Source organism: Lactuca saligna, chromosome 8, assembly GCF_052625555.1.
Source record: "Lactuca saligna cultivar CGN05327 chromosome 8, ASM5262555v1, whole genome shotgun sequence".
Taxonomy (NCBI): Eukaryota; Viridiplantae; Streptophyta; class Magnoliopsida; order Asterales; family Asteraceae; genus Lactuca; species Lactuca saligna.
This window is the reverse complement of record NC_136424.1, coordinates 53,117,704-53,133,922: the sequence shown is the minus strand read 5'-3', so window position 1 is coordinate 53,133,922 and position 16,219 is coordinate 53,117,704. Positions and strand designations below refer to the sequence as shown.

The 16,219-nt window shown below is 34.7% G+C and overlaps 1 protein-coding gene across 1 annotated transcript; it reads right to left on the bottom strand.

Moving 5' to 3' along the window:
• Positions 1 to 13,460: 13,460 nt before the first annotated feature.
• LOC145012803 (10 kDa chaperonin, mitochondrial-like) lies at positions 13,461 to 14,671 on the bottom strand. Its single transcript, XM_078971605.1, has 3 exons — positions 14,449 to 14,671; positions 14,223 to 14,362; positions 13,461 to 13,671 (listed from the first exon to the last, which is right to left on the bottom strand). The coding sequence occupies exons 1-3, from the start codon at positions 14,551 to 14,553 to the stop codon at positions 13,623 to 13,625; spliced, it is 294 nt and encodes a 97-aa protein (XP_078827731.1). The 5' UTR covers positions 14,554 to 14,671; the 3' UTR covers positions 13,461 to 13,622.
• Between the last annotated feature and the right edge of the window lie 1,548 nt (positions 14,672 to 16,219).

The window sequence follows — 16,219 nt, the reverse complement described above, 5'->3', positions numbered from 1 at the left end:
GATTTTATGAGTGCAAGGTGTACCAAAGAAAAAGATAAGAAGCAAGATAAGAAATTTTTGGATACTGTAATGTCAAAAATATTTCAACCTAAAAGTAGTAAGATCCCAGGCAAAGATCGCTTCATTATTCATCAAGAGAGATGACTAACAACTTGTGTGGTTTCCCATGAATTACGATTGAATACTTATAGAGAAATATCGAAGGGCTTCTTCTATCAGGATTCGTGGGTGGCTAAAAATTTCGTTACAAAGCACATGTAAACATAAGAGTGAAAAATTGTAAATGAAATTACTTGTATGACCAATGTAGTCAGTGACAAGTAAGCTTTGGAAAAATTTATCAAGTGACGAAGATTTAGAATGATACTCACATTGAAATCATATTCCACAAAACAAAATTATACCTGGATCTTGTTGGGTAGAAAAAGTTGTGGGTTTTGAAAATTTGATCAAGATCATTCAAAACGAAAGAATATGATTTGGAGTATCGAAAGTAGGTACTGAAATAAATGTTTCGTTAAAATATGGAACAAAATTCCCCATCAATTCCTTAAATGGTTCGAAATTTTGGGTTTCACTTTCATCATGGTTTCATGAATCTAGATCATAAACACAGATGTTTGATATGTCTAAATCCTGATTGGTTTATACCAGAGATCTCTTAGACATATGTAATTGTGTATGTATGTAAAAGAATGTTAGGATGAAAAACATTGGTGTAAGATTCAAAAGTACCTCTGCTATGATTGGACCAAGCAGGAAACTCTTAACTCATGTGAGAATAGTAAGGTAGTTCAGAGACTAATGTGAATAAAGCCTAATTGGGTAGGAATCCTCGTGATGAGAAAACCATTAAGGCTTTCGAAAACACAATGAGTCATCGAGGCTTGGGTCGACATGTTGCAACATACTTCTAGGGACATCCTAACTAGGATAAAGTTTCAGAAATATACCTATCTCTCAAGCAGCAAGCATGAACCAATCAAAAATCTTCGCTAAAATATGCACAAGAAAATATTAACAAAACAAAAAAAATTTGGATTTTTGAGTTTTGAAAGAAATAACAAAAATAAGAAAATCTTTTTGATGTTTTTCTTATTTTTGAAAGAGAAAAACAAAAATGAAAATCTTTTTGTTGTTTTTGATTTTTGAAAAAGAAAGACAAAAGAGAAAATCATTATACCTGACTAGTGAAAATTTGAAAAATAGCAAAAGTAACGAAGATTTTGTCAAACAATTGTACATGATGTCGAAAGCGAAGCATGTCGAAGCGTTCACTATGAACAGTAACCACTGAATCGACATCTTTCCTCCACTATGGCTTGTCATTCTAACGAAATATGTCCAGGAACAGAATTCGCAGCCATCATTCCCAAGCCATTCAGAATTCTCACAAAAGATTTTTCATCTAATGGTTTTGTAAAGATATCAGCAGGATGATCAGTTGTCTTTACAAAATGAACTATGTTTCCATCTTCAACATGATCATTGATAAAATGATAATGAAGAGCAATGTGTGTGGTTTTCGAATGTTGCACAGGGTTATGGCAGATGCGAATGAAACTTTGTGAGTCACAATACAACATAATTTTATTCATGTTGATTGCATAATAACACAGTTGGCTTTGAATACATATGATTTCGAGAAGTGCAAGTTGCAGCAGTAACATATTATGCTTCTGCTATGGAAATCGAAACACATGTTTGTTTCTTCGATTGCCAGCTTACAAGCTTCCCATCCAATAATTGACATCCGCTACTTGTGCTTTTTTTTTTTTTATCAAGATTACAACCTCTAAAATCAGCATCTGAGAATGCTTGTATGAAAAAACCAGTCTTCGAAGGATACCACAGTCCTAACGAAGTTGTTCCTTTGAGATAGCAAAATATATTCTTGAATGCAGTTAAATGAGGTTCCCTAGGATCCGATGGTACCTAGCATAATTGCATACAAAAAACCTGATATCGGGTCTACTTGTTGTGAGATAAAGTAACGAACCTATCATGATTCGATACAATGTGAGATCAACAGCTGGTTTATCTAACGAATGATTAAGCCTTATTCCAACTGCCATCGGTACTCTTAACTTTGTGCTATTCGTCATTCCGAACTTTTCAAGCAGATTTCTTGTATACTTCTTTTGATTGATAAATATTCCTTACTGCTTTGACGAATATTTAATCCCAGAAAATTGTTTATCTTCCTCATCCTGCTCATCTCAACTTGGCTTTTCATCAAATTTTCGAATTCTCTTGACAAAGCAGGGTCAGTAGAACCAAAAATAATATCATCAACATAAATTTGAACAAGCATGAGATGATTCCCAACTTTCTTTCGAAAGAGAGTAGGATCAACCGATCCTTGTTTATATTCTGATTGCTTTAAGAAATTGGTAATAGTTGCATACCAGACTCTTGGTGCTTGTGTTAACCCATAAACAGCTTGATCTAAAATATAAAAGTGATTAGGGAATTTTGCTTTTATATAATATGGGGGTTGTTCAACCTACATCGTCTCTTCGAGTTCACTGTTGAGAAACACACACTTAACATCCATCCGGTTGACATTAAAATCCTTGTGCACTGCATAGGCTAAAAATATTCGAACTGCCTCAAGTCTTGCGATAGGGGTGTAGGTTTCCTCATAATCTATACCTTCTTGTTGCGAATAACCTTTAACTACAATCCTAGCCTTATTTCTCACTATGTTACCTTCTATATCCGTTTTATTTATTAAAAATCCATTTAAGACCAATTATCGAAGTATCTTGTGGTTTTGGAACAAGTCTCCACACTTTGTTTCTTTCGAACTCGGCCGGTTCATATTGCATAGCAACAATCCAATCAGGATCATCCATAGCAACGTTAACGGACTTTGGTTCAACTTTCGATAGAAAAACATTAAACATGCAAAATTCTTAGTGAGTATTTAGTACCTCATTTTTCGCATGAATTTGAGCCCTCGTTAATACTCCAGATTGTGGATCACCAAGAATTTGTTTGTGTGGATGATTTCAAGTCCATCTATCCATCATAGGATATTCTAGATCAAAATCCAACGGTGCATCTTCGAATTCTTCTTGATTCTCCAAGTAATTTCCTGCATTTGACACATTGTCAACCAAATCATGAACAACATCATTTGAAGAAAGGTATAGATCTATTTTACACCCCCTCAACAATTGGATCATATGTATAATGCTCCCCCTCAACATTTGCGATTTCTTGATTTTTCACATTGTCAAAAGTTTGCTCCTCCTCAGCGTCATCAACCGAACTCAAGTGCTCCCTATCTACTCGAGCACCGAGTAGAACTGTTACACTATCGACATGAGTTTAATTCAACAATTTGTGGTATCACTGTCGAATCCTCAGAGTGTTTTGATGCTTCAGGAATTCGATTATCCTCAGCATTAACTTCTGCATCAATAGCCCTATCAGGAGTACCAAAAATTATCATAATCAAAATCTAACAAATTAATAATTTCATATTCATCATTTGATTCATTAATGATTGGTTTTTGTTCAAAACATTTTTCGACTCTTTTGACATAGTGCTCATCGAATGTAAGATTAAAGGTTTCTTCAATCTTCCTTGTTCGCTTGTGTAACACCCCGTTCTTAAAGTGTTTAATTATGAGTCCCTGAGATTTAAGAGGAAGGGTAATTTTGGTCCTTTTGCGGGAAATAGGTTTTATCCGAGAAGGGTTGGTCAGGTGTGTGGGTTGATAGAAGCATAGGGCTTCTCGCCACCCTCGTGTGAATGTAAAGTTTATTTGGGAGCGGGTTTAGAGTAGAGGAGTTGCGGCGTTTTGAAGATGATAATTGATTATAGCCCTTTATGGAAAAAGTGGAAAAGGTCCCATTCATGCATGGCATGCATGCTTGAAGTTGGCTGGGTACGCCCAGCATAAGCTGGACGTACGCCCAACGTAGTGAGGGGAGTAATACGCGGGTGTTTGGGTGAGTACGCCCAGCGTACTCTCAGAAACCCCAAACCCTAATTTTAGGGTTAGCCACTATATAAGGAACATGTTGGTTCATACCCTAGCCTCCTTAAGCTCACCCTTAACCTCAGAAACCCTAGAAACCCGTATTCCCTCCATTGTTGAGTGTGTTTGGCCTTGGAAAGCTCATTTTGGCAAAAGAGAAGCTAGAAGAAGAAAGGAGAAGTTGTCAAAGAAGGAGAGGAACGATTGGAGCTTGTAGATCTGGAGAGATATCATCCTTTGGAACTTATTTGAGGTATAAAGCTTCTTACTTGCCAATTATTTTGCATAGATCTAAGTGTTGTGAAGTTTTAGCATCTTTCTTGTCCCAAAAGTCCTCATCTTGATTCATGCTTTGTGTTGGCCGAGATTATCTGTCCATTCAGACCTTTGGAGAGGTCTTGAGTGAGAAAAATGAGGTCCCAAGGGCTGTAGTTGTTCCATGTGTGAGAAATATAGGTCTTAATGGATTAAGACCTTGTATTAAGAGCTTTTGGACATCCCAAGTGATAAAGTTTGAGACTTTATGAATCTTAGGCATATTTGGCCTAAGGATCTGAAGTTTGGGCTTAAGAGCTTAAGCCATTAAGAAGCTATAAGAACTTAATGAGTAGCGCAGTTACGCCCCGCGTAACACATGAGTACGCCCCACGTAGCAGGCCTGGGCCTTGATCCCCAGTTGCAAATAAGAGTGTACGCCCCGCGTACCAAGGAGGGTACGCCCCGCGTACTCCCCCTGATTGGACTTTAATGTTGAGCCTTAGAGTTTGGGCCGTTTGTGGGTTGTTAGTTTATGGGCCATGTCTGGAAATTATGGATAGAGTATTTTGGGCCCAATTATTGTTATGGACCTTGGATCTAGGCCCATTTAGTGAGGTAAGCCCAATTTGGTAAATTGGGCCAATATTGGACTTTGTATAAGATTTGGACTTTGGCCTTGGCCCGATAAGTGGATGTATGCTTGGCCTAATGGGTATTTGTGCTATGTAGGCTAGTTAGGGATTTGCGGTGAGTTGGTGATTCGAGAATCTTCTTCTTCAGTTCATAGTATTGGCAATCACGAGGTGAGTTATCCTCACTGTATCAACAGGGTCTAAGGCACCAAGGCCGGCCGTTTTATCGGATTGAGATCCGGGTATTTGTTGTTATGCTATTGCTTGGATATGTTTGCATCCTGGTAGTTAGGATGGTATATGCTAGTGACCGGTTAGGTCGATATCCTGGTTAGGATGATGATATGTTATGAGATCTGTTTGGTCGGCTTGTTGACTGTGAACTGTTATATGATTGTATATTTATGTGCACATGGTTGTTGGACTGGAGTTGGGTTGAGGCGGGTCCTGCTTTGTGTTGTAGGCCAAGATACCTAGGGCGGACCGGTTGTCCCGAAGGCCCAACGAGAGGTCCGGATAGGCTGTAGGCCCCACGAGGGCGGACCAGATGTGCCGAGGCTCGGAGAGTGGACCAGGCCGACTGAAGGCCCGATGTGGGTGGACCAGTCATACTGTAGACTCAGAGAGTAGACCAGGTGAGTTGAAGGCCGGTGCGGTGGACCAACCACACTGCAGACTCGAGGGACATGACTAGACTCGGAGGGTGGACCCGGTGGAATGAAGGCCCGATACGGCGGACCAGTCACACAGTAGACCCGATATGCATGGTTGTTCTGTGATCGGTTATGATATGACATGTTATATGTGTATGTTATATGTGGTTGGTATTTTGGGGGTATCTCACTAAGCTTTCGGGCTTACAGTTGTGGTTTAATGTTTTTCAAGTTCTTCAGGAGACCGTGGCAAGGCGAAGGCGTGATCGTACCGCTCCTCGTGGTTGTGTTTCATGTTATGTTTCTGGGAATACTCTGATAATAAATGTATTGAAAACCTTTTTGTCATAACGTGATTAAAATGGGTTGTTTTTGAAAAGTTAAATTTTGTTGAAATTTTTGGTCGTTACAGCTTGTTAAGCGCCCTATATGCCACAGAATTATGAGAATAGCCTAAGAATATTCTTTCATCAGCCTTAGACTAAAATGTTGAAAGATTATCCTTAAGAATCATAATGAAGCAACTGCAACCAAAAACATGAAAAAATTTAACATTTGGTTTCCTGTTGTTAATGATTTCATAAGTGGTAATATCAAATCTTTTATGAATAAAAGATCGATTTTGAGTAAACAAGCAGTTGAAATAGCTTCAGCACAAAGATATTGTGGAAGATTCGCATAAGTCAACATCGTTCTTACTGCTTCACAAAGTGAACGATTTCTCCTTTCGACAACACCATTCTGTTGAGGTGTATAATGATATGAGAAATTGTGCGAAATTCCTTTGTCAGCCAAAAACAAATCTAGAATCTTGTTCTTGAATTTTGATCCATTATCGCTCTTGATCTTGTAAACCTTTTTCTTTAGACTTAACTTGATCTGTTTGATGAAATCGATCGTCACTTGAGCTATTTCCGATTTTAAACGAAGAAAATAGACCCAAGTAAACCTAAAAAAAATCATCAAATATAACCAAAATGTACATCTTCTTGTTGAGTGTTGCAACTATCGAAGGACCACAAAGGTCAATATGAAGAAGTTCCAAAGGTTCGATGATCTTAGAATCAATCACAATTGGGTGTCCTTGTCGATGTTGTTTTCCTTGTTCGCAAGCTGCACATAAAGTATCATTATCAAATTTTAAAACTGGCAAACCTCGAACAATATCTTTTACCACCAATTTGTTCAACTTCTTAAAGTTCAAATGAGACAATCTTCGATGCCACAACCAGCTGATATCAGAGGAAGACTTCGAAAGCAGAAAAACATAAGGAACACCAACAATGGTTTTGATGTCAAGTGTAAACATATCGCCTTTTTGCTTTGATTAAAGAAGAATTTATTTTGTTTCTTTGTTCGATATGACACTGCCTTCTTCGTCAAAAACAACTTGATTGCCAGTGCCCACAACAAGTTGCAAAACACTGATCAAATTGTGTGAAGATCTTCGACATAAGTTACTCTGTTGACGGTAAACTTGCCATTTTTCACCTTTCCATAGCCTTTGACTTTACACTTGTTATTATTTCAGAACCTCACAACACCAGCATTCTCAAGACTACGATAATCTCTCAGGTTTTCCTTTTTTCCAATCATGTGACGAGAGCTACCACTATCGATATACCATTTATCATCGTATTGATCGTCATTCAAAACCTGCAATCAGTTAAAGAATTTAGGTCCCCAAGACTGTTTGGGTCCTTGGTTATTAGAACAAAATGCTTGATGAAATAAAGACCTTATTATCCAATTACGAACTTTTGATTTGACACTATCAATTAAATCCATTTTATTATTTAAGGGTATCGAAATGTAATCATTTGAAGGTTTTAAATCAACATTAACTTTCGCCTTAGTCTTCTTAGTTTGTGTCTCACTGACTTTTCCTTTCGAAATTGCTCTCTATATTTGAATAGAAGATTTGAATCTTTTGATGAAGAACTTCTGTTGGATGATTCATTTAGATATTTCTCATATGCATTCCTGATCTATTCTTGAGAGAATTTCCTAGATTGAAAATGTTTTCCTTTCATTCCAACCAATGATTGATATTCTTCACATTCATTGTTCCCTTAACAAATGAAGCTTTAAGTGTTTGTTTCGAAGGTGGGTTTGGAAAATGTGGTTGATGTGGCTCAAAATGTTCATTTCTTCTCCCTTGGACTTTCAACTTTTCATAGTTTCTTGGTGGCATTCTTGTTGAAACATGAGGTTTATAACGATTCTGAAACCGATTTTGATACCCAATATTATATTTTGGAAAAACTTTTTATGAGTTCGAAATTTGATTTTGATGTGGAACTTGATGATAATTCTTTTTCTCATTTGATTGAAAACCATTTCTTTGAAAATTATGTTTTGAGAACCTTTGATTTTGTAAGTTCTGAACAAAATTTGTTGTTTGATTATTTTCACATAACCATCATGATATGATTTTTGAACGTGAGATGTTTGTTTTGATTTCGAAACATGCTCTTTGGTTTTAGAAAAATCTTTTTGAACTTGTGTATGTTTTGAAGGCTGTTTCTTTTCAACAAAAGATTGATTTTGTGACTTTGGCTTAGCATATTCAGACTTTTTCTTTTCAACCTTTTTGGATGAAAGACTTTGTTGTTTCTTTTTAAACACATAATTTTTCCAATAAGCCTTATTTCGAGCTTTGTTCATCGAAATTCCATTTTCTTGAGAAATCTTTTGAACCTTTTCTTTGAAACTTTGAACTTATTTAATTGGGTTTTCAAAAACTTTTACATTTGTTTGTTTTTCAACTTTTGATTTTTCTGTTATAACAATCTAGGTTCGACTTGGCTTTTGTTGTGGAAAAGTGTATGAATTTTTGGTGGGGTTGTTCTCAAATGTGCTATGATTTGAGAAAAATCATTCCTTCAAAGCTTTCTTATTATCCTCTTCAACAAGTTTGTTTATTTCAGGATTAACACTTTCTCCATTTCCCTTTGTGACAAAAAAATTGATTCGGAAAGACAACATTATCAGTGCACTTGAAGGTTGGGTAAACCACATAATTTGGTTCAAGATAGTGAGAACATTTTTCTTTCATGATTTTGTCGAATTTCTTAGTCTCTTCATAAACCTGATCTTCAATAATTTGGGGAATGGTTGTTTCTTTCAAAACACAAGGATTAGTATCTTCATCATCATCACTATCAGTTTGACAATCTTCGATAGTCACATGGTCAGGATCAAAAACTTTCGAAGTAGAGGGTTGGTCTTTGTCAATATTAACATTCAAATCATTACATATTTCTTTACCGTTAGCTAATGATTTGAAATTTATGACAACTAACTAAGAACAATCAACAACTTCCTCTTCTTCAATTTCACTGATATTGTCATCTTCAATATCAGCAAATTTGTTTTGGGAATCAGATGTCGAATTTTCAGTACTTTTCAAAATCTTGATTTGTTCATTTTCGGTTAAGGTCTTATTAACAATATCAACAAGATCATTTGTGTTAAGATATTCATCAATTTTCACAATCTCATATGGATATCTATTATCTGGAACCTTATCTAACTTAGAAGTTGTCATCTCACAGTCATAAAATGTTGCATCTACTTTCTCTCTTTTGAAAGATAAAAAGGGTAGAAGCTTCCTATGTTGCTCTCTGCTTATGTTAGATGAATAATGCAATTCAGTCAATTTACTATATATTCTTTTAGCTGAGTTACAATAAATGTTTCTTTGTTTCAACAAAATTTTATTATCGGTACTCAGACCATCCCTATCACACATGATGTTTGTAATTTGTAATTCTAAATGATCTATCTTAGCTCTCTTCGCCTCCAACATCCTTTGTGTTTCTAGTAATTGAGTACTAGACTTTTTAGCATCATTGCTAGCAGAAATAACCAGACTATTGACATAAGTAATAGCATCATCAAATTCAGTTAACACATAATTATAAGCACTTGAAGTAATATTAAAGGTGCATTATCCCTGGATGTCGAAACAAAACAGCTACCAATGATTTTCTCTTCTTCTTCCTCCTCATACCTCGCGAACATGGCTCCATGTGTCGGATTTCTCATTTCTTCGTCATCTGAGCCCAGAGACCATATTTGGTATTTTCCCTCATGTTCATCTTCTCCTCTCGCTACTAGTGATAATCCTTTTGCCTTAGCCCTCACTTCTTCCAATTTTTCTGTATAGTATGCTTCATCCTTTTCCCTATTCTTCTTTTCTTTTTTCTTGCGCAACATACAGTTAATCGCCAAATGATTAGCCCCGTTGCAATAGTGACAATCAACTCCCGAATCACCCTTAAGCTTTTTCTCTTGCTTCGACTCCTCACCTTTCGCTTCTTTCTTCTCAAACTTCTTTTCATCATTCACCTTCCCAGCGTAGCTTCCTTTTACTTCCCCAGTCTCTGACTTCACATTGAAAGGTATTTTGTAAAACTTATTTACTCTATTTTCTGAGTAAAAAGATATTGCTTCATCATCAGAGTTAACAATAAGACCTTCATCATCAGAATTTTCCTTCTCATTAACTTCCTTCTCAGCTTCTCTTCACGATACCTTCGACACCAATGATAATGGACCACCCAGATTGATACTTGACTCTTCAACTATTTCATTCACTTCAGCTTCGTGAGCCTTTAGCACATTGTAAAGATCGTTTAGAGAACAGAAATCGAAGCTCTGTTGTGTCTTTACCATCAAACTCACATTCTTCCACTCCTTTCGAAGCCCCATTATGAAAGTGAGATTGAACTCCACAGTCGACAGGTAATGCCATACCTATTGCACTTATAGATAAACTCATTCAGATGATCATAGAACAATTCAATCGATTCTGCATCTTTTTGCTTGGATTCTCTTAATTCAATCAGACACTGCTTGACTGAACTGATTTTTGTCTTTTCGCTACCCTGATATTTTTCCTTCAGTGTGTTCCAGATTTCTTTTGAGGTTTTGCAACTTTGAACATAATTGTACACAACAGGAGGAAGGGCTCCACAGAGTTTTCTCATACATCTTTTCTCGTTTTTCAGCAGCCTTGCAATTTGATTAACAACATTTGGATTTGTTGCAGAAGTACCAACACTTTGAACAAAATGAGGAGGATGAACATCATCAGTAATTCACTTCCAAAGTTCTTCATCAATTCGTTTAAGTAATCCTCCATACAATCTGCCCATTGATCGTAGTAATCCAGAATTAGCATAGGAATAGTTGAAGATCCTAGCAGATAAGAGTAAAAAGTCATTGTATTCATATTGAAGTTCGCCATGGATGTACGGACAAATTCAGATAAAAGCTTGAGAAATTTGAAAATAACAAGATGAATCAATCAGAAAATGAATAACAAACACTCGATTAGTCAATCAAAATGCAGAATCAAATTAAAACTGAAGATCTACAGAGATTTTCAGAATCAAAAGTGCAGAAACTTTTGAATCTAGAACAAGATTCAAAAAGCTTTTGAATCTAGAACAGATGAAAATCAGATAAAAACAGTATAATTCCTGCTCAGAGTAAGAACGGATTTAGACACAAGATCTAAATAAAATATGCTTGGCTCGTTGTATTGCTTAATCTGTGAATACAAGAGGATGACGGAAATGAGTACAATTGTGAATGCAAAGTCTTAACCTCTAAGTGTATCCATCCCATATATATATATATATATATATATATATATATATATATATATATATATATATATATATATATATATATATATATATATATATATATATATATATATATATATATATATATATATATATAGGGATATTGAAAGCACAAAAAATACAAGGGACTAGATACAGTAAGCTTCAAAACATAATTTACCCTTGTAATAACATTACAAACTGACTTCGATATTACAGACAGCAAATACATATTCGACACCTCACAGTAACTTTCGAAACCCTACAACTTTCAAACCCCTAAAAGCATGTTCCACGTCCTTACGTGTTGCATCCTGTTTTCTCTTGAAAAAAAAATTCTCTTCGTTCCACTAGGTTTCAAAATGCCTTCTTGAATGTAGAATACTTATATTATATTTCATTCGTAAGGTAATACTGAAACTTATATTTGTTTCCAATCACGGTAAAAGGAGCATCTAGTACCTTTCCTGACAAAATATTGTTGAATATTGGAGACTGGTCAAGAATGTTGATGTCGTTACTGGAACCACAACCCTAAAAAGGCATGTCAAATCCACAAATCTTAGGGAACAACAATCTCTAATACCAATGAAGGTGTTCCATGATGATTACTTACAAACTTCCATCACCACACCTGAGGACAATTTTTACAATCCCAATATGTACAATCTATGCTTCATAGCATACCGAGAAAATCATGTCTTTCTTCATGTGCCGCATATAGCTGTTTCATATCATCCAACAAAGGTTTCCGCAAATAAACGTCATCGAATATATCAACACCTTTTGACAATCTACAGAAACTTTTCATGGTTTTGTTTAGATATATTCATATAATCATCAACGAAATCGAGTGACTTTCTGTGAACCATCAACTGGATTGGAGCAACACATTTTTGCAACTGTGTTAATCGTCGTCTACCTCTAGCATCATTTAACTGGAAGTAAAGATACCTAAAGACATCGAGTGACTTCCTATAAACCATCAACCAGATTGTAGCAACACATTTTTGCAACCATGTTAATCGCCGTCTACCTGTAGCATCATCTAACTGGAAGAAAAGATACCTAAAGACATGTTTAATATGTAAAAATATGTATTTATTTTGTATAAAGATATATTTAATATGTATAAATATGAAAGAAATGATAACTATTTTTCAAGGTGTAGAAACACAAATAGTTTTTTTTTATTATATGTTATACTCTCATTCATTTTGTTATATTCATTTTGTGATTATTTAAAATATTTTCAAATGTCATTCTATGTTTTTTTATATTTATTAAATTTCACATAGTATTTAAATGGAATAATAAATGTAAATAAATTTGATTAATCTCACTTTCCTTTTAATTTTAAAATTCCTAAATTAAACCTTAATTATTTTATTTGTTTATTTATTTAAATTCTTTGTGTAAAGTTAAAAGAGAAAGTATTCCAATTTAAATAATATAATAATTTTATTATTTTTCTTACAAATTCAAATCCTAATTTAAACTTTCTTATTTAATGTTTTTTCTTAATAAACTTATATAGTACATGGTCTCAAAATTAGTTCTTACTCAAATGAAACATTTGTTTGAAATGTTTTGACTTGTAAAAATAATCTGATAAAAACATTTGGGTGCTTCCTTGCAAATCCTGCTTAACCCGCGCTTCTTGTTTATAGTAGGGCTTCCATTTCTAGACATTTGAATAAAAAGATAAAAAAAATGAGAGTGGTGTGTAAACAACAAATGATAACTTGTTTTATATATTTAGAAAAATACAATTAAAATAAAAATGGTCATTGGACTGGTCAATGAGCCACTTGGGCTTTTGCTTTCTTCATGTTAAGCTATGTTACAGTCTCTATGAGGCTCTACTTAAAGTGTAGGCAATAAGGGTGATTCTAGGTCCTCCATGTCGTTGAGGTTGGCCATCTTATCCAACCTAAGCTTATGATCGAGTAAATTAGCAAATGATGCCTAATGTTCCTAGAATGTATTTTTGTTAAGCGATGGGTCCCTCGTATAAAAAGACAATTAAACCCTATCCTATTTTCTTTAAACTTTTCTTTTATTATTTTCTAAAAAAAAAAACTTTTCTATGTCTACTATTTAGTGTGTTTCTGTTAGATGTAAAAGACGAAAAATAAGTTTTCAAACCTCTCTTTTGTGTTTGACAGAAGAGAAAATAAAAGGTGGAAGGAAGAAGAGTTAAAACAAAGCAAAATATCTTGAAAGATAAAAAATAAACACACATGAGCACAAATGCACAAAATATGTAGTAATATGATTCTGCAAGTGTAATGTAAATGTTATTGCATTCCATATCACCATTTATGACCTCAAATATAACACCATTTAGCTACAAATCATTTAGCTCATCAATCAGTCTAGTATCTCAAAGATTTAACATTAGAACAATCATACTGTAACTTCTCATAGCACGATTTTGTTCACCAAAAATCAGTCATGCAAAGTTCCCAAAATATCCTCATCCCTGAATAAATGATACCTGCATAACAAACAATCCCAAAGATGTAAATGTATTCTTAACATAGCTAAAAACAAGTTTATATGATTAGAAGAAAAATTTAGGTACAAAAAATGAAGAATGTAATGGCGTTTGGAGGCAGGAATGAGAAGAAGGAATTGAACAAGGTTGAAGAAGAAAAGCAGAACAAAAATGTTCAAACTTTTCAACAAACCCGTATTCAAAAAAGCTCAAAACCTGTACTATGATGCCATCATTTATGTTCATATCACAAAAATTAACAAAAACTATGTGAAATGAAGGAATAAAAATGATGTGAAGGGCAGTTGAATGAGAGGGCACCCTACAGAAAACCTGTAAGTATTTCAGAGCTATTGATGAAGAACTCTCCCCTATTTAACATTCATGCCCAATTTACATATGCTACATATCACCAAAGATGAGGTTTCTAATCTAATCATTCAGTATTTAACAATCATAACCTAATTCTATTGCAATAAACTGATTATGAACCAAAAAAGCAGATCCGTTGTTGATATTGCCAAAAGCGAGAAGCAAAAGAGAAAACGTACTGTTTTTCGCCGAGCTTAACTTCCGTGCCTCCGTATTCCGGCAAGAGAACTGTATCTCCTTCCTTTAGACCCACCGGAATCGTGTTACCTGATTTATCACGAGTTCCCGGACCAACTGCAATAACTTTGCCGGAATTCAACTGCAACCGACACCACAAAACTAGTCAAATAATAAATCAAAGGCGGATCCAAGCAACAGGACGAAGGAGAGTGGAGGACGAATTACCTTGGAGGATTTCTCAGGGAGGAGAATGCCAGCGGTGGTTTTGGAGGGAGGAACGATCTTCTCCACCAAAACTCTGTTGAGACACGGGATTAGACGCTTCGCCATAGCTAGTCGTGCACTCTGTTTCTCTCTAGATTGACGTAGTGAATGTTGGACGGCGTTTTCCGGAGATTTAAACAGGAAATGAATGGAAGAATACGGTGGTGGAAGGTTCTAGGCTTCATTGAGGGTTTAGGGTTTTTCTAGAGAGCTGGTTTCAGCGGCGGCGTCCATTGGTGGCCCGTAATTGAGTAGGCCTATAGTTGCCAGGCCCATTAAGCATTGTGCTGCTTAAGAAATGCCCAACTCGTTATTAGATTACAAGTTTATTAATTGTCTTATGGGATAAAGTTAGAGAGGTCTAACTTTATGTAATATACAATAAGAAATAATCGAGTTTTAGTAAAAAAAAAATTCAAACCCATTTATTTAAACATTTTTAAGGCTAAGGGATGTTGTATAATTTTTGTCAATGGTAAAAAGATACACATAAAAGCCACTTTACCTTTTGCAGTTTTTATATTTTTTAGAAGTAAGATGTGATTTTTTTACCTACCAAATTTTTTATAAATATAAAAATAAATACTAATTAAAATAACATAACATTTCATAAATTAAAAAGAGTACATTTGATTTTAACAATCATAAAATGAAAATTAAATTAACTAACTTAATAAAATCCTCCGGTAAGAATATTCACAAATATCATTGTCAATCGGTTCATTTAAATCAATTTCATTAACACAATATATATGTTCCATCAAATCGTTGCGAAGCTCGTGGTGTTTTTGATTGTCACATATCGCCCTTCTTGTTATACACCATGGGATGGAACTAGACAATATTGGCGCACTAGATGATGCATTGTCATTTGGTTGAAACTGACAAATTATTTTGTACTCTTCTTCTAAAAGCATATTATGTATATTTGAAAAAAAAATGTCAGCATCAACGGTGACAAAAGGATCCCAACAATCCCATTTTCAAACTTTTATCATCGGTGGAACCTTACCGTCGGTGAAAATATGGGAGAGGGCCGGTGTACACAGTCGGTAAAGCGGTCCACGTTGGATTACCGGCTTTGAAAACCGCATGACTCCCCTTAGCCTAAAGACAATTTAAAATTTTATTAAAAAAACTTATTAGTTTTTTCTTAAATGCTATATGAAGTAACTTTAAAATTTAAAGTGTTTTGTTTAAATTAAAAATTAAATGTTTTTACTATCAAATGAAACTTTTTGTTTAAATCGAGTTATTTGTTTTTTTTTAAAACGGTAAATCTAACATACTCCTAAACTACTCCTTAAATCCATATATATCCGAGACGAGAATTGAACGCTCAATCTCAAGAAGAAGGACAACACTAGATAGTTGTTACCGTTAAACGTTGGACTAGAAGTTCTCAGAAGGCTCAACGCCAAACACATTATTTTGATGTTTTTCTATCGTATAATTACTAACATAACATGGATTATAGGGGTGTTTGGCTTAGCTTTTCACAGTCAAAATCCTTTTTGGAAAAGAAAAAAAAACAAAAGATGTTTGACAAAACTAGTTTTAAAAGCTACTTTTGAAGTTTTTACAAAAGAAAAATGAACTTTTTGGAAAAGTCAAGAAATCCTGATTTTTTGTAACTTTTCCAAAAAGAACTTTTGAGGTTTGAAAAGCTAAGTCAAACACCCCATATATGTTGTAGTCCAAGTCAATTTATAATGTGTTTTTTAATTTGTAT

Excerpts from the sequence above, each read along its gene's own strand:
- LOC145012803 (XM_078971605.1), bottom strand. The coding sequence starts at position 14,553 with ATGGCGAAGCGTCTAATCCCGTGTCTCAACAGAGTTTTGGTGGAGAAG. Across the intron at positions 14,363-14,448 it reads TCCCTGAGAAATCCTCCAAG|TTGAATTCCGGCAAAGTTAT; the intron begins GTAATTCGTCCT and ends TGTCGGTTGCAG. Across the intron at positions 13,672-14,222 it reads GTTAAGCTCGGCGAAAAACA|GTATCATTTATTCAGGGATG; the intron begins GTACGTTTTCTC and ends TTTGTTATGCAG.